Consider the following 26,556-nt stretch of genomic DNA (forward strand, 5'->3'; position numbering starts at 1 on the left):
CTCATCTCCTTGCTACTCCTCGATAAACTCGGCACGCAGTGCTCCCCGATGCCCGGGGCTCAGCCATCTCCAGTGGCGGTGGTGGGTGGAGAGGCCCAGAAAGTCGGCTTGCGCCTGGAGGGCGCTAGTTGGGGCCTCAGAGACCGCCACCCCGAGGACTACAACTCCCGGATTGCCTCGCGCCCCCGGCACCGCCCCGAGCTTTCTGCCTGGCGGCGCCGCGCTGCCCTGTGGGAACAGTAGTCCCGGCGCGCGATTCACAGCGCCGCGTGCGCCCCGGGCGCGCCGTAGCCGCGGGGCCCGGGCCGGGCGCTACGCTACGGAGGCGGCGTAGGCTAGGCTCCGGACGCGGGCCGTGTCCAGCAGGGTCTGGGCGCTTTGGCGGCTCCTCCACTCAGCGCGGCAGGCCGGCGGGGCAGGGCGGCCAGTGGCAGAAGTTGTAAGTCAGCCGGCAGGGGCGAGCGGGCCGGGGGCCCTTTCGCCCAGGCCGCACGGACGGAGGAGGCGCCGCCGGGTTGCAGAGGTGAGTCCGGCCAGCCGGGCCAGGGGCGCGGCCTGGACCCTCGCTGGAGCCCGGGCCTGGTGGGCAGCGCTTCTCAGCACCAGGGCTGCCGGCCTCGGATCGAAGGTCAACCTGCTGCTTCGCTGGCGCCTCCTGGGCATTAGACAGAGCCCGGGCAGGGATGGGTTCACTGCTTGCAGAGGGGAGACGGGGGCCGGGTCATCTTAGTCCCTGGGAAGCCAGCCCCAGGATGGCTGCGGACACAGACGGCGGCCTCAGCCCCTGCCTGCCCTTGAGTGCCCTTAACTTCCAGGCAACGTCCTGGTTCGGCTGCATTAGGGGAGGTGATGTGTCCCGTAGTGCCCGCAGCCCTCCCCACTGAAGGACTCTGGACACTGCCTGGGGGTGGCCCCATGGAATGGGGGGAGGGGTGCGCAGGCGCGTCCTGTGTGCCCGCTGACCACCCCACGCTTCCTCTTCCCTGTTCCCCTCTGGCCTGGCGCTGCAGCGACACGAGGAAGTTACAAAGGATAATCCCTGAGAATGTTTGCGGGGCGGATCCGGTTCTTCCTGTTGGCCACAAAGGGGCCCTTCTGGCCCTGAGGAGTGAACCCCTGTTGTGTGGTCGCGGGGCCCTGAGTGGATGGCTTTCAGGGACCAGGCTGCAGGCAACAGAAACTCCATGTAACCAGGCCAGGGAGCTTGGGGTCCTGCAACTTGGGGGAAATGGCCCAGCTCGGTGCTGAACTGGGTCTGAGCTCCTCCCAAGAACTCCTCCTCTGGGGATCCCTGGAATCCTCCCTCTGCCCAGGGCTGGATGGCTGTGAGTGTCCTAGGTGTGGAGAGTGACTATCTCCAGCCCCCAGACGCTGGGCAGGCGGTGGGGTAATTCCATCCTTCCTCTCTGAGTGACTTTCTCAGATGTGAAGAGAGAGAGATAGTGTTTCCTGGTCCAGGTTGCAGGAGGGCCTCAGGGTCAGGGGAGCCTGGACCTGGGCCCTGTGGCCTGGCTGGTGGTGTTGCAGGAAGCCGGGGCAGCCCGGCCTTGGGGATGGACACATCTCACTTCCTCCCCGGTTGGTCTGCTCCCAGGACGAGCACTCCTCCTTCCCCTCCGCATCTGAAAATTTCTGGAGCTGCTTTTCCTAAGCAGACAGGCCCATGACCTCATGACCTTCTGAGAAACGGGTTTAAGCTCTGCTGGGCCCAAGGCTTAGTGGCTGCAGGGCTATAGGCAGGGACCCATCTGATCTTGTGTCTGCTTTGAGCCCCCAGACCTGAGCTCTGAGAACAGGAAGTGACCAGACCCCCTAATCCTGCATCCGCATAGGACCCTCCCTATCCCAGTCATGCTGGAAGCTCTGAGTTTCTCTGCCCTTCACCTAGAGGCCAGACCTGGCTGGCTTGACAGTGGTAACATTTACTGAAGCCCCTTCGCACTCCTCTGCACCAAGCTGTCCAGGCCTGTCTCATAGGCAGCGCTCTAGTAAGCCCCATTTTACTGAGGAGCAGCCCTAAAAATGCCCCAAACCAAGATGTCATTCATGAGTCCCAGCTGGTCAGTGAAGAGCCTGGTGGGGCCAGCTACCCACAGTCATGGCCTTTTGGGATAGAGCAGCCTCTGGTTTGGTCCTCTGCACACTGCTCACTACCCCAGGCACAGAAGGGTGCTGGCAAGGCAGGTGGCATGATTAAATGGAAATGGTTTGAGTTGGTGGGGTGGGTTTCCTGGGTTTGGTGGTTTCTTCATCTGACATTAAAAGTTCACACCCAGATCCTGAGCAAGGACACCCCATGCCCCCAGGCACGTCCTCACTACCTATTTCTCTGGTTCCGTCTGTGCCCATTCAGCATCAGCACTCATGGGACTGTCTCACAGCCATAACATAATCTCGTTTCTCACTGAATCTCTTCTGCCAAACCTCTCAGAACAGACACAGCTTCTCTCTCTTCCCCTCTTCCCACCCTACTGGGCTCTGACATCGCACCTGGCTGCCAGCATTGTTCCACTCACTAGATGGTCAGTGAGTGTCCCCTGTGAGCGCCTTGCCAGCAGGCATCTCTGGTCACCCTGGCTCTGAAGTCCAAAGGGAACTCCTAGGGCGTCTAGAATGGCACCCCAGGGCTTCTTTGGAGATGAGGAGTAGACTCACTGGCCTCTCCCCTCTTTGAATGAGCTTCACGGAGGCTCTAGATTGAGGCTGGGCTGCCTCCACTTCTCAGGCTTGGGGACCTGCCCAGCCACACCTCATCATGTCACTGTGGGTCATGGCAGCAGTACTGTATGAAAAACAATTCCCTTTTTTATGAAGCGCAGCTGAGGTGGTATACGGCTCCAAAGACACAAGAGGACACACAGTGATCCTGTTCACCTCCCTGGAGGGGTCTGAGCGGACTCTGCAGATGGCCTGTTGCCAGGGTGCAGAGAGCCAGGGGTTGTGGGAGGACAGAGGTGTCCTAGCCCAGCACAGAGGCCCCAGGATGGGCAGTGTGAGGCCTCCTGATGCCAAAGGAGGGGCTACTCTAGAAGCCAATGATGTATTGTCCCTCTGCAAGGACTTGTCCAGGAGCAGCACCGGTGGGTTCCCAGGAAACAGTAGAGTGTGCGCTTGCATTGCTCTCAGACCTCCTGTCCTGCAGACACTCACCCTCCGGCGGCAGCTCCAGGCCCTGCCCTTCGGCTTTTCTGACGTCCGGGGGAGCTTACAGGGCTGCATCCCACCTCCCTGGTGGCTGGGCTGGGGGTTGTGCCTGGACAGCGCTCAGATATCAGGAGGGAAGCTGGTCAATAGCTGCTCCTTGGAGTTGTCACGTGTGTCTGCGTCCAGAGGAAGGCAGTCATTGCGGCTTCCTGCTCCTCCTGTGTCATCACAGCCAGACCTGAAACAGAGGCAATTCCTCCTCAGGCCAGTCCCTGCTCACACCCACCCTTCTCCGAAAAGTTGTCCTTTGGAATTAAGTTCACGTGGGCAGATGAAGTCTCTAGGACCTTCTGCCCCTGCCTGATGCTGCGCTCCTACCACATCGCAGGAAAGGCAGCGGGCCCTGGAGCCCCTGCCGTTCTGGAGGTGGCTGCAGAGAGCCCCCCATCTGCCTTCCTTGGGGTGAGCTAAAGGCTCGAGTACTCCATGCCCCCACCCCCCAAAACGGTTTGGGCTGGTGGGTGCCAGCAGGGCTGCCACCACTTGGCAAATAAAGTGTTAGAAGTGCCAAAAAACAAGAGTGCTTGTCTGGTACCTTCTCTTTTCCCATTAAAAATAGTATTCAACTTTAGCCAGGATTGGACTTGTGAACTAGAAATTAAATTCCTGGGAGTGTCCCATTTCTCTGATAGAACCGTATGAAAAACAATTTCCTTTTTTATGATGCACAACTGAGGTGGCATATGGCTCCAAAGATTCAGGAGGACACACGGGGACCCTTTCACCTCCTAGGAGGCAGACCCACATCCCGTGTGGTTGTCCTCCGGCCTCCTCACTTGTGCCTTTGACTGAGAGGCCTGTCTCCTCCCACCCCAGAAAGCAGGTGCCTCAGAAAGTAGAGCAAATCTAACCTGTCAGCTGGTCCGTCACAGTGACCAGGGTCAGTAGGTAGTGTCTCAGAGGTGCTCAGCGTGGGCCGAGGAAACATGGGGGGCGGGGGCACATGGCGAGGAGCCCTGACTCCTGTCCTAGAGCCGGTGGCCTGGACCTTCAGGGACTGAAGAGCTTGAGGTACAGAGAAGAGTGACTGCCTTTTAGCATGTTTGGGCCGCACATCCCTGTCTGATGGGCAGGAGGTATTTGGGACAGGTGTGTTTCTTCCCAAGTTTGCTCACAAGAAGTGGGAGTTACACTTTTGGAGCCCACAGCTCTTATTCCTGAACCTCTCAGAGGTCAGCACTGTTGGTGGTGGCAGGCCCTTTGGGTGGGGAGTGCCCGTCCTCGGTGTTTGAGGGCAACGGTGAGAGTGGGGGAGGCTGCAGCAAGGCAGGCCTCTGGGCCCTTGCACCACACTAGGAAGGACAGGAGGGGGACAGGCTGGTGCCACCCAGCCTGCAGCAGTGGTTGGAGGTTAAAGCCGCCTGGTGGTGCCGGGCCCTGGATCCAAGTGGATCTCAGTGGATGCCTGGCTGCTTGTCCAGAGCCCTGTCCCACGTGGACACCTTTCCCTGGTAGCTAAGTGAGGCCCTGTTCCCTTGGGCCCTGGGATCTTGAACAGCCCCACCTGCCACATTGGTTGGCCCAGAGATAGGGCCTTGGACTAGGCAGTGAGGAGCTGGCTGAGCCATGTTAATCCTAGGCGACCTCTGGCCTCTTCTGGGTAAGGGACTGATATAGCTTCAAAAGGGATGTAGTCCTGCCCTGGCCGGTGTGGCTCAGTTGGTTGAGTGTCATCCCATGCTCTGAAAGGTCACTGGTTTGATTCTGGTCAGGGCACATGCCCAGGTTGCGGCTTTGGTCCCTGGTTGGGATGCATGCAGGAGGCAACCCATCAATGTTTCTCTCTCATGTCGATGTTTTTCTCTCTCCCTCCCTTCCTCTCTCTTGAAAATCAATAAAAAGATTTTAAAGGGGTTGGGAGGGAGGCGTAGTCCCTGGGCCACTTCCCATGGGAATATTCTCAGGGCAACAGGGCATTCCCTGTTCAGGCCTTGTGTGTGGAAGTGGGGCATCCTCCCTGTGGCCTGGCCTGGGGTGAAGACATGGCCCAGCACAAAAGCCACAGGTGGCCACCAAGCCTGGACCATATGGCTGGTCCCCATTGCTCTTCAGTGGACTCTGGCTTGAGCCACTAAGACTGGGCGCTGGGTCTGTTCCAAGGCCAGAGTCCAGAACCTTCCAGGAGAAGGGGCATGTCCTCCGGTGGATGTGCTGTTGGCAAGCTCACTGTGCCACTGACCTCTGGGAGAGTTCAGGCCTCTCATGGTGGGGGTTGAGTCTCCTCCCAGCGCTGTGGGTTCGTTGGGCTGTGGGACCAGTGGTAGAATGGTGGGGCTGGAGTGCAGTGTGGGTGCCCCCTCTCTCTGCAGAACCCTTGATTCATAGAACCCCTCTGCCCAGCCCCCTGCCCTGACAAAGGCTGGTTCTCATGGCCTGGCAAGTGCTGTGCATCTAAGGCTTGGGGCTGTGGTCCTGTCATTCAGGGGCACACCGCAAGTCAGACCTGTTTTGCTGGCTCCGTCTGTCTTCCCTTGGTATTCCCCCTGATGGAACAGCCATGTCCCAGAGGGCCCATCCCCTGACTCTGCCCTACTGTCCTCCATCTCTAGGGGAGCTGTCGATGTGGGGGAGCTGCTAACTCACTTGAGGAAGCAGGTGGCAGCAGGAGAATGCTGTCCTGCCAGTCCCCGGGAGCCGGGAGGTCAAAGTCTGGGCCCTCCCTGGGGTGGGGCCCTCTCCGGGGTGGGATCCCAGCCTGGTTTCTGGTAGGGACGGGAGGCCTCCCTCACTCAGGCAAGAGCTTCCCATCCTCGGTGTCCGCCCCGGTAGCAGCGTCCTCAGGTCGCAGGGACAGATCTACAAGCTCTTGCGTCGTGTCTGGTGGGTGTGATTCTGGGTATGGTGGGTGGTGGCCATGGATTTCCCGGGCACAAGCAACAATGCCCCAGAAAAGCTTGGTGTCCCCTGGGTGGGCCACTCTCCCTCTGTCCCCTTCCTGGGCCCCCATCCCGGGGCAGATTTCCGGTGGCCTGTCAGGGTGCTGCAGTTGGCGAAGGACCATGATTGGGGGATGGGGCAATGGGGCTTGTGCTGCACAGGCTAGCCTAGGGGGCACAGACTCAGGGCGCCCCAGGAGTGGGCGCTGGAACAACAGCGCGTAAATCCCAATCCCTCTCCATTGGGATCTGGTTGTGGCCCACACACGCCCCCTCTATGGCCCCCGTGGCTGCCGGCTGCCGGTGTCTGCTCACCCCATCCCTGGGCCAGGGAAACTCACTTGGTGAGAGCAACTCACCTGCCACCCACAGGGAAGTGCCCTTTCCTGCCTCACATGCTGAGGTCTCAGCACGCGCCCTCAGGGGCCCCCAGCGCTGTGGGGAGCAGGTGAGGTGGGCTGTCGTTACTGGGATCCAACCTGCCGTGATTGAGACAGGCGCACCCCATGCAGGGCCATCCTCATCTCGGTGGATGGGCCCCAGCTGTCCTTCGAGCACCTTGCTAGGCACATGCCTCGCACCAGAGTTGGCGGACAGACCAGTCAGCTCCTGTGGATTAACAAACACCCGTGCTCTGGGGGCGGCAGCAGCCCCACCTTCATGCTTCCAAGGCCAGATGTAGGCCTCCGCCCCATTTAAATCTAGGGCAGCAGTTCCTGAGTGAGGGCAGGAGGACGGGGTGGGGGCGGGGCTCTGGGAGAGCTGCTCCTCCTGAGGTGCCCTGTCTCGGAGTCCTGTCCCTTTGCACAACCCAGGAGGCTGGTGCTGCCATCACCTGTGCTCTCTGGCTTCTGCCTGGAGATGTGTGACATACATCATGCTCTTCTTAAGGCACAGCAGCCAAAAAGTGAGCACCCTGCAGCAGAGTTCCTGAGTGTTGCCGTATCCAGTGCCTAAAACAGGGCCTGGGAAACAGCAGGGCCCTGATGGGCATTTGCTGAATGAATGAAACAGCACATGCAGGAATAAAAGAATGGACCCAGTGCAGGGCTGGCAGATGGTCTCGCCACACTCTCACCTGGGGTGAGAGGAAGAGCAGGTTCTGCAGGAGAAGGCTTGTCACCTGGGAGCAGGGTCTGTTCTGCTCTGAGGTGGCCCTGGGGTTCGGTATCAAAGGTCAGTACCTGGGCAACAGTGTTTGTAAAGCTCCCATCCCCGGTTATTCTGAGGAGGAGTCAGCGGCTGTGGACAGACCCACCCTGCCCTGGCAGAGTTTCCCACGTCACTGCCATGCAGGTGGGACCCTCGGGTTAGCAGAGCCCACACTGGCCACGTACCTTGCCCAACCAGGGCAATCCTTTGTTGGACTCACTCCCGGGAGCTCTTCCCCACTCCCTTTGGGTCAAGATAGGGTGTGGGTGTTGAGGCACTGTCATCCCCAGAGAGGCCCTTCTGGAACCAGCTCTCTCTGGGGGGCTTTCCAGGCCGCCTCTGTCCTCCTCAAGCCCCCAGTGACGGGCCTGTGCTGCCTCTCCAAGGAGTAATCTGGCAACTGCCACAGAGCCCACCCCTCAGGCCTCCACCTGCCCCAGATGGGGTCTGCAGGGTCAGCGTTTCCTAAAGGCCTGTCAGGGAGCTGGCCTTGCTCAGGTGCCTCTTGCTCTCACTGTGGGCAGGGTTGGGGGACCAGCACACACCCAGCTGTCTGACAGGCCTGAGCTCTCACTGCCCAGCTGTGAGGGGCACTGCCGAAGAGCAGGTGGGTCCTCTGGGAGCTTGCCCTTTGGGCGGCACATCCAGCCCGCACAGGACCTTGGTGCTCCTTCCTCCAGGCAGGGCCCGGCGCCTGTGGCCCCACACCTGTCCCCGGGAGGCCCGGGGCCACATCCTCACTCTGCGTTGGGGCTGGCTGTCCCTTTGGCTCTGCCTGCATCAGATCCCCGTGGTGGTGTCACCGGGGGCATGGGCCAGGTGTTGGCACTGTGGACCCTGTCCCCCACCATGGTTTTGGCGTTCTTAGGCCAGGCTTCCCCACACTGCCTAACCCCCTGTTCTCCCAGTGGAAATAGGCCAAGCTCTTTGTCAGGGACAGACCAGCCCTGGACCCAGTCGTGAGCAGTTCTGCTCCATGGCACCTCTGCTGGGCATGGCCCTAATTCAAGCCTCACCTGTCTGCTCCTCCCCTCTCTCTATTCACCTGTTCAGGTTAGCTGCGAAAGGGGAGTGCCAGAAACACCTGGGCCCTCTTTCCTCAAGGGGCTCCTGTGTGGAGTGGGGGCCGTTCTCATTCTGATGTCCGACGTGTAAGCATGAGGCTGGTGATTTGTGACCCAGGTTGATGTGGAACTGACCCCGGGTGGTGTGCCCTGTGCCTGCTTACTGCTCTCCAGTACGGAAGCTCCCGGTACGCGTGGCCCGTCCATGCAGAGATGAGCATGGACCACAGTAGAGCGAGTCCAAAGACCTTGCCCCAGGATGGTGTCACGGGACTCCCGCGTGGCTTCACCGGTCTCATACTGACGCGGTAACGTTTTTGATGTGTTGGATTATGTGAGGTACGTTACCGAGATTCCCATAACCTGTCTGTGGTACCTTTCTTACATGGCTGTTGGTGAATTGGAAACGACCTCTGTGGCTTGCATGGTGCTCCTACTGGACAGTGTTCCTGGAGACTGGAGCCAGCAGACAATCCTGGGGCCAGCTTTGTGGACCACCACGGGGTCTCTGCCACACTGCTCAGTTGTAATTGTGCCGAAGGCCTGAGTGTCAGGTGACTTGTGGGGCCACCAGGCTGGTCAGGGCTGGTGCTGCTCTGTCCACCCATGTCCCCTGGAGAAAAGGCATCTGGGCGAGCGTTACTGCTGCAGGGCTCCTCGGCCCGTCTGACCAAAGCTCTTATGGGGTAGGGGTCACAGGCTTCTGCTGTCCCATGGTGCTTGGCCCCTGCTGGTTCCCAGAGCTGTGTGTGCTGCTGTGCAGGGAGTCCCGCACAGTCCCACCCCAAGCCCTAGGCCTGCGCTGCAAGGATGCTTCCCCAGGTTCACCCCAGCCCCTGGCCCGTTACCATGGGGCTTATTTGGGAGCTGGGAGAAGGGTGTCAGTGGTAACAGGGGACTTAGGGATGGGGCTCTGCTGGTGGTCACCTGCACAGCTGGAAAGCCAAGCAGATGCCCACCTTGGCCCAGAGCCTGGCTGAGTGGGTGAGGGGAGCCTGGGTGGCATCTTCCCAGACCTGACTGTGATGCCTCGTTTGAAAGTAGATGTGCCACCTCCATCTCATGGTGGATGCTCTTGGACTGTGTTTCACTCCTCCTCTTGGCCAGTGGAGGTAGGGCCTCCCCTGCAGTGTAGATGGGCTCCCACTGGAGGCCTGGCCAGCCTCCCAGTGCCTCTCGAGTCACTCATCTCCTCTTGGGCCCTGACGTTTCTCTGGTCAGGGCGGTCTCCTTCAGGGGGCTTCGGAAGGGCGGTGGGTGGACAGTGTTGTGCAGGTCTTTGCCTGGCTTTGAGGGCTGCACCAGCTCCACTGTGCTCACTTCCCTTGTTTTTCCTCTGCCTTTGGTTAAATATCCCCGATTCTTCCCTCCACAGTAAAGCAAAACTGTGTCATTTCTCTGCTCACTGAAGATGCCTCTCTTTGAAGACCAGTGGCTGGTGGCACCCCCATCCTTCCCTATGGGCAGCTGATGGGCTGATAGGGGTTTTCAAGAGCAGAGAAGGGGTGCTGGTTATGGGGCAGGCGGGGCAGGGGCTGAGCGCCTGCAGCCCTGCTCCCAGCCCCAGTGTGCCTCGTGTTGGGGGTACAGCTCTGTCGATGCCTGTCCCTCCGCCCTGTGGGGGCCTCTGCTGTGGAGGTACCTGGAGTGGGTGCTGCAGGGTGCCTGCTGCTGGGTCAGGCGCAGGCCCTCAGCTCCTGCTCCATGGCTGTCCCCTTCCTGCCTCAAGGCCACTTGCACTGGGGGACCCTCCCAGAGTTCCTGGGGGCTTGGTTCCCGTGAGTCATGCTGTTTCTTCTCTTTCTCTTTATTCTCTCTGTTTATTTTTGTTGTGTGACTTTGACCAGCCGGCCACCCTGTCTCCTGTGTGGGTGCTCACCTCCCTCCATGCTCTGGCCGCATGTGACCAGGCCCAGCTCTTGGTGTGGCTGCCGTCACGGGGGCCATGGGGAACTCCGCTTCCTCGCTGGCCACCGAGACCGAGTCGGATCACAGCTTCCCCGGGGGGCCGTCCTTCCCAGGGCCCCCGGCAGCAGCCGGCTGTTGTAGGAGCGGCTCCGGGGGACCTGTCTGGGGCAGTGCCCTGGTTACCCGGCAGCACCCAACCCCACGCCCCCGGGCCCAAAGGTAAGAAAGATGGCGGGCCCCCAGGGGTGGGAGTGCTGCTCTGATGGCGCCCCTCCTTTGGCAGAGGGGCTTGCAGAGAAGTGGGGACCCTATATCTTAGGGTCCTCTGGTGACTCACTTCCCCTTAATGGCACGAGACCTGCAAGGCTCTGGGGTGGCTCCATGCTTGGCGGAGGAGCTGGCTGGGTCTCCGTCTGGTGCTTGTGATGGGGCAGCTTCTGGAGCTTTTTGCCTGGCGGGTGGGGAGCCTGCCAACCCCAGGCCTGGGTGGTGCTGGCACGCGCTGAGAATGCTGGCTTGCTTCCCACCGGATTTGGGGGACACTGCTCAGGAACCCGTCTGTGTGTGTCACCCCTGCTCTGACATGGCTGCCTGCGGGGGGCAGGGTTGTGGTGCCACAGGGGCTGACCGTCACATGCCAGCTCCCTTCGGCTGTGGCCAGACTGGCCCAAGTTTCTCAGCTCAGGCTACCTGTTGGATCACCCCTCAGAGGTGCTGGAGTGACTGGTGTGAGGGCAGGTCAGGCTCCAATGTCCCACCCTGGCATTGACGCCCCTGCTTTCACCCCGTCCCGAGGCCTTGCTGGATGAGGGGTGCCGGTGCTCAGGTTCCGCAGACCTTGGAGCAGAGGTGGTGGTAGCCCCTGCTCTCTCAGGGTGCCCCGGCGTGGGTTCAATGGGTAATAGACATCTTCCTGTCTCAAAAGTGTGTCCTGGGCTTTCTTGCCAGATGGGCAGCAAACAGGGTCCTAATGAGCCTGCAGAAGGGGGGCCAGCCTCCTGGGATGGCATTGGAGCTGAGGCCTGAGGCCCTGGCAGAGGAGGCATCCGGGAGGGGGTGGAGGGGTTAGCAGAGCTGAGTGGGAGAGTCTTGGAGGTCTGTAAGTTACCTAGCAGGCAAGAATGGGGAGGGAGGGGGTTGGGGCTTGAGGTCCAAAAGGGCGTGCCAGGAGCAGGATGGTGGAGGGACTAGTGAGAGTTGGGAATGCGGTACAGTGAATTATTAGAGAATATTTCCTTGTTACTGTGTTGATGATGTACTAGTGAACATTTCTGTATCCCAGCTTTATTGAGGTATAACTTACGTACTACTGTCAAATTCACTCCTCACAGCAAGTATACACTTCAGGTTTTCTTAGTCTGTTTATAGAGTTGTGCCACCATCACCACCATCCAGTTTTTCGGCATCTTCATGCCCCACAAAGATCCTGCTTGTTTGCAATGCCTCTCTATCCCCAGACAACCACTCTGCTTCCTGTGTGTCTATGGATTTGCCGTTTCTAGAAATTCCACATCAGCAGAATCCTATGTGTTCTGTGTCTAGCTTCTTTCACTGAGCATAATGTTTTCAAGGTCTGTCCATGTACAGCGTGTGTTAATGCTTCGTTCTTTTTATGACTGCGTAACATTCCATTGTCTGCGGAGCACATTTCTTTATCCTCTCCTCAGCTGCTGGGCATTGGGTTGTTTCCCCTTGTTTTTTAAGTATTGCGCTTCTCTGAACATTTGTATGTAAGTTTTTGGGTGATGTATGTTTTCATTTCTCTTGGGTAGATACCTGGAGTGGAATTTCTGAAGTTTATTGCAAATTTATATTTAACTTTTTAAAAATATAAATATATTTTTATTTATTTCAGAAATGGAGAGATGGATGGATGGATGGATGGATGGATAGATAGATAGATAGATAGATAGATAGATAGATAGATAGATAGATAGATAATCAGCTGCATGCCCCACACTGGGGATGGAGCCCAAAACCTGACATGTGCCCTGACCAGGAACCGAACCATGACCTCCTGGTTCATAGGTCGACACTCAACCACTGAGCCATGCCGGCCGTGCTATATTTAACTTTCTAAGAAACTGCTAGACTGTTTTCCAAAGTAGCTATACCATTTTGCCTCCCCACCAGCAATGTAGGGGAGAGCTCTAGTTTCTCCTCATCCTGGCTAACACTTATCATCTATGGTTTTGATCCTGGCCCTTCTTGTGGGTGTGAGGTGGTGTCTCGTGGTGGTTTGATTTGCATTTTCCTGATGGTTGGTGATGTTGAGCATCTATTCAAATGTCCATCTTCGTGGCCAGGAGAGCCCCATTGCAGTGCTGAAGCAAAGAGGGCAGGCGTGGCCACATCTCCTAGAACTCACTGCCAGTCGGGGGCAGGAACTTTGATGCCCCAGGAGCTACTCATCTTAATCAGTAAACTATTGGGCCCTGGCAGGTTTGGCTCAGTGAATAGAGCCTTGGCCTACGGACTGAAGGGTCCCAGGTTCAATTCCGGTCAAGGGCAGGTTGCAGGTTTGATCCCCAGAAGGGGGTGTGCAGAAGGCAGCCAATCAGTGATTCTCTCTCATCATTAATGTTTTTACTCTCTCTCTCCCTCTCCCTTCCTCTCTGAAATCAATAACAAACAAAGATAAGTAAACAAACAACGTTTGGTGTGAGCATTGGCTGTGTACAAGCTCTGGGCCCTCCCTTGGGACACAGAGATGAGGAGGATGACCCAAGGCCGGCTGAAGGTGACCTCTGTGTGAGGCCTCCAGCACATTTTGGAACCAGCAGGGAGTCCAGGAGCCCAGCCGCAGGTCCTCAGGTCCAGTGGCTTGGCTTTGTGTGTGGACACTATTGCTCTCAGCTTTCCAGAGAAGCAAAAAGCTCATCTCCCAGGATGGGGCCGCTCCACATCCCTGCACACATGCATGTCCTGGGCACTGTGTGGACTTCACAGGGAGCCCCAAGAGCAATTCTATAACTTCCCTTTTGAATTAGAAGTGAGTGTTAGTGACTCGGATAATGAGGGTAGAGAAGGTGTTTGTTGTTGAATTTTTCTGGGCAGTTGTCTCAATATTCCATTTTACTCGGTCTTTCTGTTGGAAGGAGCAGCTCGGGCAGCCACTTTCCTCCCCCGGAAGTGATGGCTTCTGTGTCTTGGCGCCTCTGAGTGAGAGTCATAGAACTTGGGAACATTTTATGTTGAGGGTTTGCTTTGACTCCAGGTTCCCAACCTTCTCTTATTTCTAGGCTTTGCTTGGCGGTCTGGCCTCACCTTCGGACACTCCAGGGACTTCAGGTCTCTGGGCCTCACTGAGTGTCTCCTGGGCCTGAGACATGTCAGGGTGGCCGTTGAGGGTGGCCCAGAGCAGCTGCTCCCCTGCTCAGGGTTCCTTTACTCACTCATCACTGACTGACCCCTGAGCCACTTCTCACCACCGATGACACCAAGATGGGTGTGAGCTCTAAGGTGCGGGTTGCTGGGTCGGTGAGGGGGCACTGTGCCAGTCCTGTTGCTGTGCCACCACCATCCCCAGAGCCTCCTAGCCAGAAGGCTGCCCAGCTCACTTTCCCCAGGGCTAAATTTGATTTCTAGGCACTATTTTCATTTAAACCTTTCTGAACTCCAGACAGAATCTTCCTGATTCTCCATGTCCCCAGGACAGCTGTGGAACCTGCCCCGTCCCCAGGTGCCGCCCAGGACCAGCAGGCACCTTGCCTGTGTGCAGCCAGCCCAGGCCAGGGACTGGCTAGCTGGTGGGTTACAGTGAGCAGGACTTGGGGTCCTTGCCCTCCCAGTGTGTGCAAGGCTCTCCTTGCTCAGTGTGCCTGGGACCTGCAGGTGCCTGGAGCCCAAGGCAGGTGCGCCCTAGGAGGGTCCTGAGTCTTTTCTCTGGAGACCTCCCAGGCCAGGTGGGGTGCACAGGACAGGTGACCATCCCCTGAGCCTGGGGTTGGGGTGGAGGCTGCCTAGGCCCCAACCTGTGTGTGCACGTGGTGGGGGTGGGAACACCGTATGCCACGTCTCGACTATGGGCCCTTCTCTAATGGGGAACAGTGGGAAGAGGGTTGAGAATGGTGTCCAGGCAGATTTCTTAGGTTTTACATAGCGCCAAAGCTAGCGCTAAAGCTGAGCTGGCCCTTGGCCAGGCCCACTATGCTGGTGCTGGGTGCCCACTCACTCACCCCGAGGCCGAGTCACACAGGAAGGCGGCTCACAGAGCTTGCTTTGGACCTTGGGAAACAGTTGTGTTGCCCAGGGTGGATTTTTCTATTTGTTATCGCAGAGGCAAGTTTTCTTTCTTCCTAAACCAAAAGGGCTTGGTGTGAGTCTAGCATTAGAAGCACAAGCTTCGTGCCTTGTTCTAGAGAACAATTGATTTTTTTGCCAGCAGAGCAGCCGTGTGGGAGAGTGTGTGTTGTGGTGTATGGACACCCCCTTGAAGCCAGATTAGCCCTTGAGAGGCAGGTTAAGGGGTCAGCCTGTGACCCGTGTTGGGTGGGAGGAACCATTCGGGAGCATCCCACCTGCCCTGCTGTGGGCCTGACGCCTTTCTTCCGCACCCGGAGGAGCCGAGGCCCAGCCTTGGGGGAGGTGGGCAGGCCAGATGCCCAAGAACCCACCAGCAAAGGGAGCTGCATTCCAAGGCTCCAAGCAGCTTTCCGGGCAGGCTGTGCAAGGGAACTCTAAGGGGGTGGGGGGGGGGGGGGAGGTGGGAGGTGGGTGCCAAGTGCAGGTCTCCTGACTCCCACCTCCCTGTCCTTCAGGCCTGGCAACTTTTGGAGTACCGTGTCTTCTGGCCACACCTGGCCTGTGGTACAAGGCTCCCTTGGGGGCCCTTCTCCAGGACCAGGGCCTGAGGGTCTGCCATACCCCTGAGGTGTAAACCTGTCCTGGTATGTCTGACAGCAGCTTCCCTACCCCTGATGCACAGCCAGAAGCCTCCTGGGATAGAAGCTCCAGGTAGTGGAGCCCACCCTGAGTGTTACCCGTTCTACAGCCACACCCAGGTGCCTTCCCCCCAGCCAGTCTCCGTCCATCCCAGAAGGGCAGTGTCGTGCTGCACACAGGATCTCTCAGGTCCGGCTGTAGCTAGCAATTTGGCACAGGCTGCTCAGGACACTGGTGTCCCTCCCCTTTCCCCACAAACACTCGCTCTCCCAGGCTCGGCAGCCTGGCCCCCACCACCTTGGGACACGGGCTACGAGAGGAAGAGGGTTTGCATGTTGCTTCAAGACACGGAGCTGCCTCCTTGAACCTCTGCCAGGCAGAACTGGGCCTGCAGTGGTCCAGGTGGGCAGATGAGTGGAGAGTCCTCAGCCCCTGCAGAGCTCAGGGGCTGCTGAAGTGCAGGTGGGTCACTACCCATGGCTGGAGATGGTCATCCAAGGGCCTTGGCATAGGGATAAAGGGCTGTGTCCTCCGCTAGGCAGGAATGTACTCGGTGGGTGCTGCGAACACTGCTAGGCTGCATTTTATGGTCAGATACTTGTAACCCTCAGCACGTGTCAGAATGGGCTCCTACCCAGGGGGTCCCTGGAAACTCCAGAAGCAGAGAGGCAGCTGGGAGCCAGCTTGGAGATGACCATGCACACCCTTGCCCTCTCATATACTCAAGCTTTTTTTATGTGATGAAATTCACGTAACAAAACGGTTTCAAAGTGAACAATTCAGTGGTACTTAGTAAATTCACAATGTATAGCCATCACTTCTACACTTCTACCTAGTTCCAAAACATTTTCATCACCCCAGAAGAAAACCTTGTGCCCATCATACAATTGCAGTCCAGCCCCTGGAACCACCAGTCCTCTCTCTGCCTCCACGGATTTACCTGTCCTGGACGTTTCCTGTAAATGGAATCATACAACATGTAGTCTTTTGTGTCTGGCACCTTTCACTTAGCATGTTTTCAAGATTCATCCATGTTATAACATGCGTCAGAATTTCATTTATTCATTGGTGGACATTTGGGTTGTTTCCATCTTTGGCTATTATGAAGAGAGAGAGAGAGAGAGAGAGAGAGAGAGAGAGAGAGAGAGAGAGAGAGAGAATACTACTTTTTAATTCTTTGGGGTAGATACCCGTGGGTGCAATTGCTGGGTCATATGGTAGGTCAACTTAACTTTTTGAAGAACTGCCAGACTGTTTTCCAAGCAGCGCACTATTATTTTGCATTCCCATCGGCAATGTCGGGGAGGGCTCTAGTTTCTCCAGTTCCACCAGCACTTACCAGCAGGTTTGATTCTGGCCATCCTAGTGGGTGTGAAGTGGTGTCTCAGCAAGTTCTGATTTGCGTTTCCCTGACAACTAGTGATGAGCATCTTCTCATGTGCTTATTGGCTATTTGTTTTCTTCTTTGTGTAAATGTCTATTCAAGTCCTTTGTGAATTTTTAAAACAGGTTGTTTTCTGTTGTTTAGTTTTAAGGGTTCTTTCCATATTCTGGATACAAGACCCTTATCAGATAATACAGTTTGAAAATATTTCCTTTCATTTTGCAAGTTGTCTTTTCACTTTTTTTTGAGGTCCAGTTTTTTTCTTTATTTGCCCATGCTTTTGTGTCATAACAACTAATCCATTGCTACATCCAAGGTCATGAAATTTTACCTATCAAATTTTACCTATGTTTTCTTCTAAGAGTCCTGCAGTTTTTGTTCCTACATTTAGGTCACTGGTTCATTTTCAGTTGATTTTTGAATACTCTGTGAGCTAAGAGCCCAACTTCATTCTTTAGTGTTTATATCTAGTTGTCCAGCACCATTTGTTAAAAAGACTATCTTTTCCTCATTGAATGGTCTTGGAACCCTTGTTAAAAAATCACTCAACCATATATGTGAGGGTTTATTTCTGTCCTCTCCATTCTGTTCCATTGGTCAGAAAAACCACATAGTATAGACATATAGCCTGTCCTTACACCAGTACCACACTGTCGACTTTCTACCTCTTTTTCAAGATTATTTTGGCCACTTGGGATCTCTTGTAATATGGTGTGAATTTTATTTTATTTTTTTTTATTTTTTTTTTTTATACATTTTATTGACTTTTTACAGAGAGGAAGGGAGAGAGATAGAGAGCTAGAAACATCGATGAGAGAGAAACATCGATCAGCTGCCTCCCGCACATCCCCCACTGGGGATGCGCCCGCAACCACGGTACATGCCCTTGACCGGAATTGAACCCGGGACCCTTCAGTCCACAGGCCGACGCTCCATCCACCAAGCCAAACCGGTTTCGGCTGGTGTGAATTTTAGAAGCAGCTTTTGCCATGGCTGGAAAAAAAAAAAAGCCATAGGGATTTTGATAGGGATTGCATTGAGTCTGTAGATTGCTTTCAGTAGTATTGTCATCATAATTATATTGTCTTTTAATCCATGAACATAGGATGTTTTTCTATTTAGTTAGGTCTTTAATTTCAGCAATTCTTGTAGCTCTGAATACAAGTCTTTCACCTCCTTAGTTAAATTTATTCCTAGATGTTTTCTTATTTTAGGTGCTATTTTAAGTGGTATTGTTTTCTTTCTTTCTTTCTTTCTTTTTAATTCTCACCCAAGGACATGCTTTTTCATTGATTATAGAGAGAGAGGAAGGGAGAGGGAGAGAAAAAAAAGAAACATCATTGTGAGAAGGAAGCACCGATTGGTTGCCTCACGCATGTGCCCCAGCCAGGGATCGAACTCAAAATATGGTACAGTGGGGCCTTGACTTACGAGTGTCCCGACTAACGAGTTTTTTGAGATACCAGCTGTCTCTCGGCCGATTTTTTGCATTGAGTTGATAGAGTAATTTGAGTTAACGAGCTCGGTCTCGGAACGAATTAAACTCGTAAGTCAAGGCCCCACTGTATATGTCCTGACCGGGAATTGAACCGATGACCCTCCAGTATATGGGATGATGCTCTAACCACTGAGTTACACTGGCCAGGGCAGTATTGTTTTCTTAACTTCCTTTTCAGATTGGTCACTGCTGGCACAGAAATAGTGCTGATTTATGTGTGTTGATCTCATGCCGTAAACTTTACTGAATTCATTTATTAGCTCTAGTAGTTGTTTTCTTATTTTGTGGATTCTTGGGATTTTGTGTAGGATTATTTAATCTGCAAATGGAGATGGTTTTACTTCTTCCTTTCAATTAGAAGCCTTTTATCTCTTTGTCTTGCCCAATTGTGCTGGCTAGACCTCCAGTATAATGTTGACTTTCATTGCTGAGTTCCTGACCTGGAGGAAAGCATGCATTCTTCCACCTCAGGGCACGATGCTCACTGTGGGTGCTTTGTTGGTGCCCTTTATCCTGTGGAGCAAGTACAGTCCTCTTCTTCCCTGTGGCGGCACAAGCAGAGCCCTGTGGTTACTGAGATGGTGTGGCTCAGCCGCATTCCTCTATGCCCACAGGTCCACCCTCCAGAAAGGATTTGAGGACAGAGCTATGGGGTTCTTCGGAGGCTTTGGGGGGCCTCTTACTCCTCAGAGTCCTCAGGCCCCTCACAGGCATGATGCCTGTCACAACCCAGAAAGGCACAGATCCTGCTGGCTTGACCCCCCCTCGTTCCAGGTGGAGACTTGGGCCCCATCCTGTGGGCCTCTACTGACTGGGCCTTCCCTTGCAGCCACACGCACTCGCCCGGGTCCATGGCCACGGTTGGAGAGTGGTCCTGCGCGCGCTGCACCTTCCTGAACCCGGCCGGCCAGCGCCAGTGCTCCATTTGTGAGGCCCCCCGGCACAAGCCTGACCTCGACCAGATCCTGCGGCTCAGCGTTGAGGAGCAGAAATGGTCTTGCGCCCGATGCACATTCCGGAACTTCCTGGGCAAGGAGGCCTGCGAGGTGTGTGGCTTTGCCCCAGAGCCCGTGCCTGGTACCTCCCTGTTGCCAGTCATCAACGGGGTCCTATCCAAGCCGCCCACCATCCTGGTGGAGCCCAAGGGCAGCTGCAAGGAGGAGACGGGTCCAGTGCAGACAGAAGAACTAGTGACCGTGGAGCCAGCTGCGGGCCGGCCCGAGGAGGAGGGCGGGGCAGCAGAACCTGGGAGCGGCTGGGCCTGCCCTCGCTGCACACTGCACAACACTCCCGTCGCCAGCTCCTGCTCTGCCTGTGGCGGCCCCCGGAAACTCTCGCTGCCCAGGATTCCTCCTGAGGCTCTAGTGGTCCCTGAAGTTGTGGCCCCCGCCGGCTTCCACATCACACCTGCACCGCCCCAGCCGGGGGAAGGTGCTGAGGCCGACCCTCCCTCTGCTGCTGACCAGGAGCCACCCCGGGTGCCACCGTTCAGCCCCTTCTCGCCCACTTTGCAGAACAACCCCGTGCCTCGCAGCCGCCGTGAGGTACCCCCCCAGCTGCAGCCACCGGTGCCTGAGGCCACCCAGCCCTCACCCCCTGCTGGCTTCAAGGGGCCTCCCCAGAGCCCAGGGTGGACTTCGACTGGGGCCTCCCGCTTGGCAGAGCTGCTGTCAGGCAAGCGGCTGAGCGCTCTGGAGGAGGAGGAGGCCGAGGGCGGCTCCGTGCTGCGCCGCTGCAGCTCCTGCTCGGCCCCCGGCCCCTCCAGCCTGTGCGAAGCCTGTGCCGCCGCTCCAGGCAGCGATGTCATCGACCTGACCGGCGACGCCGTGCGCTACACGCCGGCCAGCCCTTCCAGCCCCGACTTCACCACGTGGTCGTGCGCCAAGTGCACACTCAAGAACCCCACAGTGGCCCCTAGGTGCACTGCGTGTGGCTGCTCCAAGCTGCATGGCTTCCAGGAGCACGGCGAGCCCCCTGTCCGCTGCCCTGACTGCAGCGCCGACAAGCCCAGCCTCTGCACTGCCCACAAAGCCGGCCGCCTCTTTCCTGAGGCACCGGAGCGCCCGGGCCAGTGGGCCTGCCCTGCCTGCACACTGCTCAATGGGCCACGGGCTAAGCACTGTGCCGCCTGCCACACGCCTCAGCTCCTGGAGGCCCAGCGCAGGGGTGCGGTGCCCCTGAGGCGCAGGGAGAGCATGCTGGTGGAGAAGCGGCGGCAGACGGACGAGGGCGAGGCCAAGGCCCTCTGGGAGAACATCGTGGCCTTCTGCCGGGAGGTGAGTCCCCCAGGACAGTAGCCACCCACCAGGGCCGATGCTCCCCTTCCCCTGGGCCTCTCTCTGCGTCTTGTGTCCTTCCCTGCAGGCCCTTCTCCAGCCACGGAGAGGGAGGGACCAGCGGCAAGAGAGGCAGCATTCTCTTCCCGAGCTCTGAGCATTAGCCTGGCACCTACTCACCCCTCACCTGAGAGTGACTGGCCGCCACTATCCACATCTTGTCCCTTTTTTCTCTCTGCCCACAAGAGGCCATGGCCGCCTATCTGTGGTCCTGACCCCTCTCAGGTGTGATTTCCCATAGACATTGCAGCCACAAGGAGGTGGGGACAGGCTTCATGCCAGCAGGCAGGCCCTGCGTTTCCTTCAGCTGTGGAGACATGGCCAAAGCTCGGGGTTCTCTTGCCCTTGGAGCTGTGGGAGGCCTGAGCCCAGGATAGTGTCCCCCTCAGGTCAACTGGGGGAGGGGGGCTGCTGCCCCTGTCACGGCCAATAACCCACCCTCACGGCCCCTCTGGTCTTGTGTCCTGCCTTCCCCATCCCACTTGGGTCCTCCCACCTCTCTTCCTGGGGCCTCTAAGTGGTGGGCCATGGACCAGCTGGGGAGGCTGCCCCTGCCCTCCACCTCTGCAGCCTCCAGGCTGGTGGCTTCACCATTTCCTCAGGGCACACATACCTCCCATTGACCTGTCGCCAGGCTTCAGTGACATGGCTGGCTACATTCCCCCATGCCTGCACTGCTGAGTTCACCACACGGGTCAGGGGAGCTACGCACACACCTATCCCCTTTCCTCTGGGACTCGGGTAGCATCTTCAGGGTGCTGTCCTGGCCTGCCAGGTGGAGCGAGGTGCATCTTGGGCCTGGGGTGGCCCAACTCAGCCTGAGCATATGTGGCTATGGTCTCTGCAGAACAACGTGAACTTCGTGGATGACAGCTTTCCACCTGGGCCCAAGTCTGTGGGCTTCCCTGCAGGCGACAGTGTCCAGCAGCGCGTGAGACAGTGGCTGCGGCCCCACGAGATCAACTGCTCTGTCTTCAGGGACCATAGCACCTCCTGGTCCGTGTTCCACACTCTCCGACCCTCAGACATCCTACAGGGGCTGCTGGGCAACTGCTGGTGAGTTTGGGGTATCTGCTCAGGCCGGGTGGTGGGACAGTCTGGTCGTGCTTGCTAGTGAGGCCCCGGCTCTGCACAGGTTCCTGAGTGCTCTAGCTGTGCTGGCGGAGCGGCCTGACCTGGTGGAGCGGGTGATGGTCACACGCAGCCTGTGCACGGAGGGCGCCTACCAGGTGCGGCTCTGCAAGGACGGCACGTGGACGACGGTGCTGGTGGATGACATGCTGCCCTGCGACGAGGCCGGCTTCCTCCTGTTCTCGCAGGTGGTAGGGAGGATGGGCGTGGGGTGGGCGAGGGGAGGGTCTCGGTGGGCCTCGTGACTTCGGCCCCTCCCTGCAGGCCCAGCGGAAGCAGCTGTGGGTGGCCCTCATTGAGAAGGCGCTGGCCAAGCTGCACGGCTCCTACTTTGCCCTCCAGGCAGGGCGCGCCATCGAAGGCCTGGCCACCCTCACCGGGGCCCCCTGTGAGAGCCTGGCGCTGCAGGTCAGCTCCACTAACCCCCGAGAGGAACCCGTTGACACTGACCTCATCTGGGCCAAAATGCTGAGTTCTAAGGAGGCTGGGTAAGAGGGGCGGGTGCTGCAGCGGCAGCAGCTTTGGGAGGAGAGGAAAGAGGAGGCAAGGGGACAGCCAGGCCGGGGCCTGGAGCGGTGGGCTACTCAGGGGCAAGTACCCTCTGACCAACAGCTTGTGTTTCATAAGATGTTTCCAATGTGGGCTGACCACACTTAATTAGAAGGCCTGGCCTGCAGCCCTGTCCTCTCCCACTGCTGGCTCATGGGTCGCACCTGCCAGTCCAGGGCAGTAGGCAGAATACTGCTGATCAGCCCGTACCTAGCAGGCCTCATCCTGACCTGGGCCATGATGACCATCAGCACCTGCTTGGAGACCTGTGGGGCTAGCCCATGGAGGCACCTGGGGGGAGTGGGCTGCCTTCAGAGACCCGCACGCATTGGCCAGCGTGTCTGTAAGGAGGGCCCCAAATCCTAAGCCCGAGAGAGATGGCTTGTTGGTGCTGAGACCCCCTGCTCTCAGCTGATACTGGGCATGACCACCGCCCCCTCCCCTCGGAAGTTGTGGCCCTGAGCTGATGGGACCCAGGCCTCCCGACTCCCAGCCCAAACCCTGTGAGCTCTGGGGCCACTGTGTAGGGAGCAGGCCAACACTTGCTGAGTCCTGTGTGTCTTTCCTGTGTTCCTGGGACCTGCACTCCCCCACAGGCAGGCAGGACCCACACCCTCAGGGTAACAAGTCCCCTGGTGAGTGAGCCCTCCTCAGTGAATGAGGCTCCTGGTTCCTACGGGGCCCCATCATTAAGAACCCCTGGTCAGCAAGCCTGCCCGGTCAGCTAGGCCACTCTGCCTACACAGGTTCCTCATGGGCGCCTCTTGTGGGGGGGGCAACATGAAGGTGGACGATGCTGCCTACGAGAGCCTGGGCTTGCGCCCCCGCCACGCCTACTCCATCCTGGACGTCCGTGATGTCCAGGGCTCCAGGTAGGAGCTGGGCCGGCCATGGGTAGCCAGGGCATGTGGATGTGTGTGGAAGCCATGGCCCTCAGCCTCATGGTCCGCAGGCTCCTGCGCCTCCGGAACCCATGGGGCCGCTTCTCCTGGAACGGCAGCTGGTCGGATGAGTGGCCACACTGGCCGGGGCATCTGCGTGGTGAGCTCATGCCGCACGGCAGCAGTGAAGGTGTCTTTTGGATGGAGTACAGCGACTTCATCAGGTACCTGGACTCTGCCGCACTGGGCGTCCGATGTCTACCTCATGGCCACCTGTGCTCTAGCCACCCTCACTTAGGCCCACCTGACCTGTCGCTGCCCTCACTCCCTTGCCCTGACCCAGTGTGTCCTACCTGGGGAGCCCGGCCTGTCCCTCTGAGACCTGAGGCAGAGGTGGGGGTGATGAGAGAGACTGTGGGCGTTGGGTTCTGCCCTCAGGACTCTTTCCTCTCTGGGTCATCCTTGGGCATGGGGCCTCCTAGTGGTGTTCATGGGCAACAGCCAGGACCAGGGTTTTAGGACATTGGTCCCAGGAAGTGGCCAGGGCACAGTGGGGCAGAGATTGGGGAGGGGGAGAGGCTTAGGGAGGTGCCTGGACTCCTGATGGGGGCGGCTCCTGTGTCTGGAGCTGTTCAGTGGGCTGTCCTCTCACTGCTCAGGTACTTCGACTCCGTGGACATCTGCAAAGTGCACTCGGACTGGCATGAGGTGCGGGTGCAGGGCTGCTTCCCCAGCTCGGCCAGTGGGCCCATCGGGGTGACAGCGCTCACCGTGCTGGAGCGTGCGTCCCTGGAGTTCGCCCTCTTCCAGGAGGGTAGCAGGTGAGGGAGGCTGTGGTCTGTGGGGAGAGGGTGGGTGGGACTAGAGCACTGGTTGGGGTGGGCAGGCGGATCTGGGGGATATGTGGAAACGGGGCAGGGTGGGGCCATGGGGCAGTAGAGCCACAGATGGCAGGTGCTGCCCGTGACCCCTCCTGGGTCTGGCTGTAGGCGCGCGGACTCGGCTGACAGCCACCTCCTGGACCTGTGCGTCCTGGTTTTCCGAGCCTCCTTCGGCAGCGGTGGCCGCCTGAGCCTGGGCCGCCTGCTGGCCCACAGCAAGCGAGCCGTCAAGAAGTTTGTCAACTGTGACGTGATGCTGGAGCCCGGCGAGTACGCCGTGGTGTGCTGTGCCTTCAACCACTGGAGCCCCACCACGCCGGGCCCACTGGCCGCCACACAAGGTAACACTGCCCCCCAGCCCGATCCCAACCCTCCCCACTGCAGCCCCCAGGCCCCCTCACTCACACCCTCCACAGCCTCCAGCCCCTCAGCAGGGGTCCCGCGCTGCTCCCTGGAGCCACCTGGCCATGTGCTGGCTGTGTACAGCTCAAGGCTGGTCATGGTGGAGCCCGTGGAGGCCCAGTCAACCACGCTGGCAGACGCCATCATCCTGCTCACGGAGAGCCGAGGGGAACGGCATGAGGTGAGGTTGGCAGGGGAAAGGGGAGGGGCAGGGAGGAGGAGGCCTCACCCTACCCACACCTGCCCTGTCCCTGCAGGGACGTGAGGGCATGACCTGCTACTACCTGACGCATGGCTGGGCGGGGCTCATCGTAGTGGTGGAGAACCGGCACCCCAAGTCCTACCTGCATGTGCAGTGTGACTGCTCCGATAGCTTCAACGTGGTGTCCACACGCGGCAGCCTGCGCACCCAGGACAGCGTGCCACCCCTGCACAGGTGGGCACCGCCCCAGTCCCTCTGACTCCCTGGCCTCCACTGGCCCTCACCGGCCCCCTCCCCCAGGCAGGTCCTGGTGATCCTGTCCCAGCTCGAGGGCAACGCCGGCTTCTCCATCACCCACCGCCTGGCACACCGCAAGGCAGCCCAGGCCTTCCTCAGCGACTGGACAGCTTCCAGGGGCACCCACAGCCCCCCACTCACGCCCGAGGTTGCTGGCCTGCACATGCCCCGGCCATTGTGACTGCCCTGCCCTCGCCTGCCTGCCTCCCACATGCACTTTAGGAGGGAGACCCCAACAGAAGATGCTTGAACCAGAATCTCAGGACCCCACCCAGGGAGCTGCAAGCCGCAGAGCAAACTTCCTGGGCCTTCCTCCCTGCCCCTCCCTCCTGTCCTGGGCCTCCCAGCCGCCAAGCAGAATACCTCCAACCCGCTTCTAGCGAGAGGGGACTGTGCACCAGCTCCTCTGACCAGCCTGCCTCGAGGCCGGGTTCAGATTGCCAGGGCTGAGGTGAGGCTGCCCGTTCCTGTGGGCCTGGGGCCTCCTGCCTGTGTGAGGCAGCCAAGAGCTCCATTTACAAAACCAAATCTGGGCAGGTCAGAGGCTGGGACCCCAGGGTGAGCAGGGACCACCCCCTTGTGGAGTAAGAGGTTGGGACCCTGAGATGGGTAGGGACCACCCCCATGTGGGAGTCAAAGGCCAGGGTGAGCAGGGACCACCCTCTTGTGGGGGGTCAGAGGCCAGGACCCGAGTGTGAGCAGGGACTACCCCCTTGTGGGGGTCAGAGGCCAGTACCCCAGTGTGAACAGGGACCACCCCCTTGTGGGGGTCAGAGGCCAGGACCCGAGTGTGAGCAGGGACCACCCTCTTGTGGGGGGTCAGAGGCCAGTACCCCAGTGTGAACAGGGGCCACCCCCTTGTGGGGGTCAGAGGCCAGTACCCCAGTGTGAATAGGGACCACCCCCTTGTGGGGGTCAGAGGCCAGTACCCCAGTCTGAGCAGGGACCACCCCCCTTGTGGGGGACAGGTTGGGACCCTCAGATGAGCAGGGACCACCCATTGTGGGGCATGAGCCTCCTATCCCCAGCTTGCTTCAAGAGCCCATCTTCCCACCCCCTCCGGCCCCGCAAGGCAAGCAGGGGTCCCTGGAATCCCAGCAGTGTATCCCAGGAGGCAGGTGCCTGGCGACCATGGGCTCAGGACCAGGGATAGGGAGGGTCCTAGCTGCCTGCCCCCTCTGGCGACACTATGCAATTCCTGGACCACTAGTCAGGATCGAAGCCATGCCCGGGGGCTGTGGGTCAGGAGCTGCCATTTGGTGAGGTGGTTTGTCCTCAGCACCACTGACCTCTGCCAGGAAGACCAGGGTCCAAACAGAAATCCTTGGCCAGCCCTGTCTGGGCACACAGGGTAGGTTGTGGCTCTTCCCAGCGCCTCCCCTGCCTCAGAAGCCCAGGTTGCTGGGCTGCCTCCCAGCCATCCTCCCCCATGGCTGCTCAAAGTCCTGCACCTGCCTGTGGACATGAGGCCAGCTTCCAGGGGCCCGCCTGGCCTCTGCCCTCCCGCCCCCCGGCAGTGGGCGGCTCTGCCCACCGCCCCTCACTTCCCTGGGGCTTGTGGGGGTGGGGGGGTTTACAACTGGAGAAACACCAGGAAGCACTGCACTCCCCTTTGGGCCTCCTTTATATTTTCTCCTTTTACTCTTGAGCTGTGAATATTTTTAACCCTGTACATACAGCCAGCTCTTCTCACACAGAGACTATTTTATCAGCCATCCCCAGCCCCGTAGGATGATTCTCCATGGTGTTTCCAGACTCAGGCTCTGACGGACCAAATGAAATGTTTTGTTTTATAATGCTGTCTCCTCATCTGTCTGTACCCCTGCCCTCGCCTGGATGTGCAGAACCCATGAGGTTGGGGGTGGCTTGCCGGTACCGGAGTTCATCCTCACAAGGAGCCTTTAGGG

General features: G+C 58.3%; 1 protein-coding gene across 7 annotated transcripts; it reads left to right on the forward strand.

Annotated features, from left to right (window-relative positions):
- The first annotated feature begins 239 nt into the window (after positions 1 to 239).
- CAPN15 (calpain 15) lies at positions 240 to 26,445 on the forward strand. Of its 7 annotated transcripts, none has more exons than XM_059692533.1 (13): positions 5,884 to 6,024; positions 10,144 to 10,423; positions 18,800 to 20,246; positions 21,154 to 21,362; positions 21,442 to 21,625; positions 21,702 to 21,925; positions 22,733 to 22,858; positions 22,939 to 23,091; positions 23,527 to 23,688; positions 23,857 to 24,089; positions 24,165 to 24,331; positions 24,408 to 24,586; positions 24,653 to 26,445. In XM_059692533.1, exons 2-13 carry the CDS (start codon positions 10,242 to 10,244, stop codon positions 24,828 to 24,830), a joined length of 3,444 nt encoding a protein of 1,147 aa, XP_059548516.1. In that variant the 5' UTR covers positions 5,884 to 6,024; positions 10,144 to 10,241; the 3' UTR covers positions 24,831 to 26,445. The 7 variants fall into 7 exon arrangements, with proteins under 7 accessions (XP_059548515.1, XP_059548519.1, XP_059548520.1 ...); XM_059692534.1 differs by having other exon boundaries at positions 21,780 to 21,925; XM_059692535.1 differs by having other exon boundaries at positions 24,657 to 24,800.
- The last annotated feature ends 111 nt before the right edge of the window (positions 26,446 to 26,556 follow it).

The sequence above is a fragment of the Myotis daubentonii genome, chromosome 4 (genome assembly GCF_963259705.1).
Source record: "Myotis daubentonii chromosome 4, mMyoDau2.1, whole genome shotgun sequence".
NCBI classification, from domain to species: Eukaryota; Metazoa; Chordata; class Mammalia; order Chiroptera; family Vespertilionidae; genus Myotis; species Myotis daubentonii.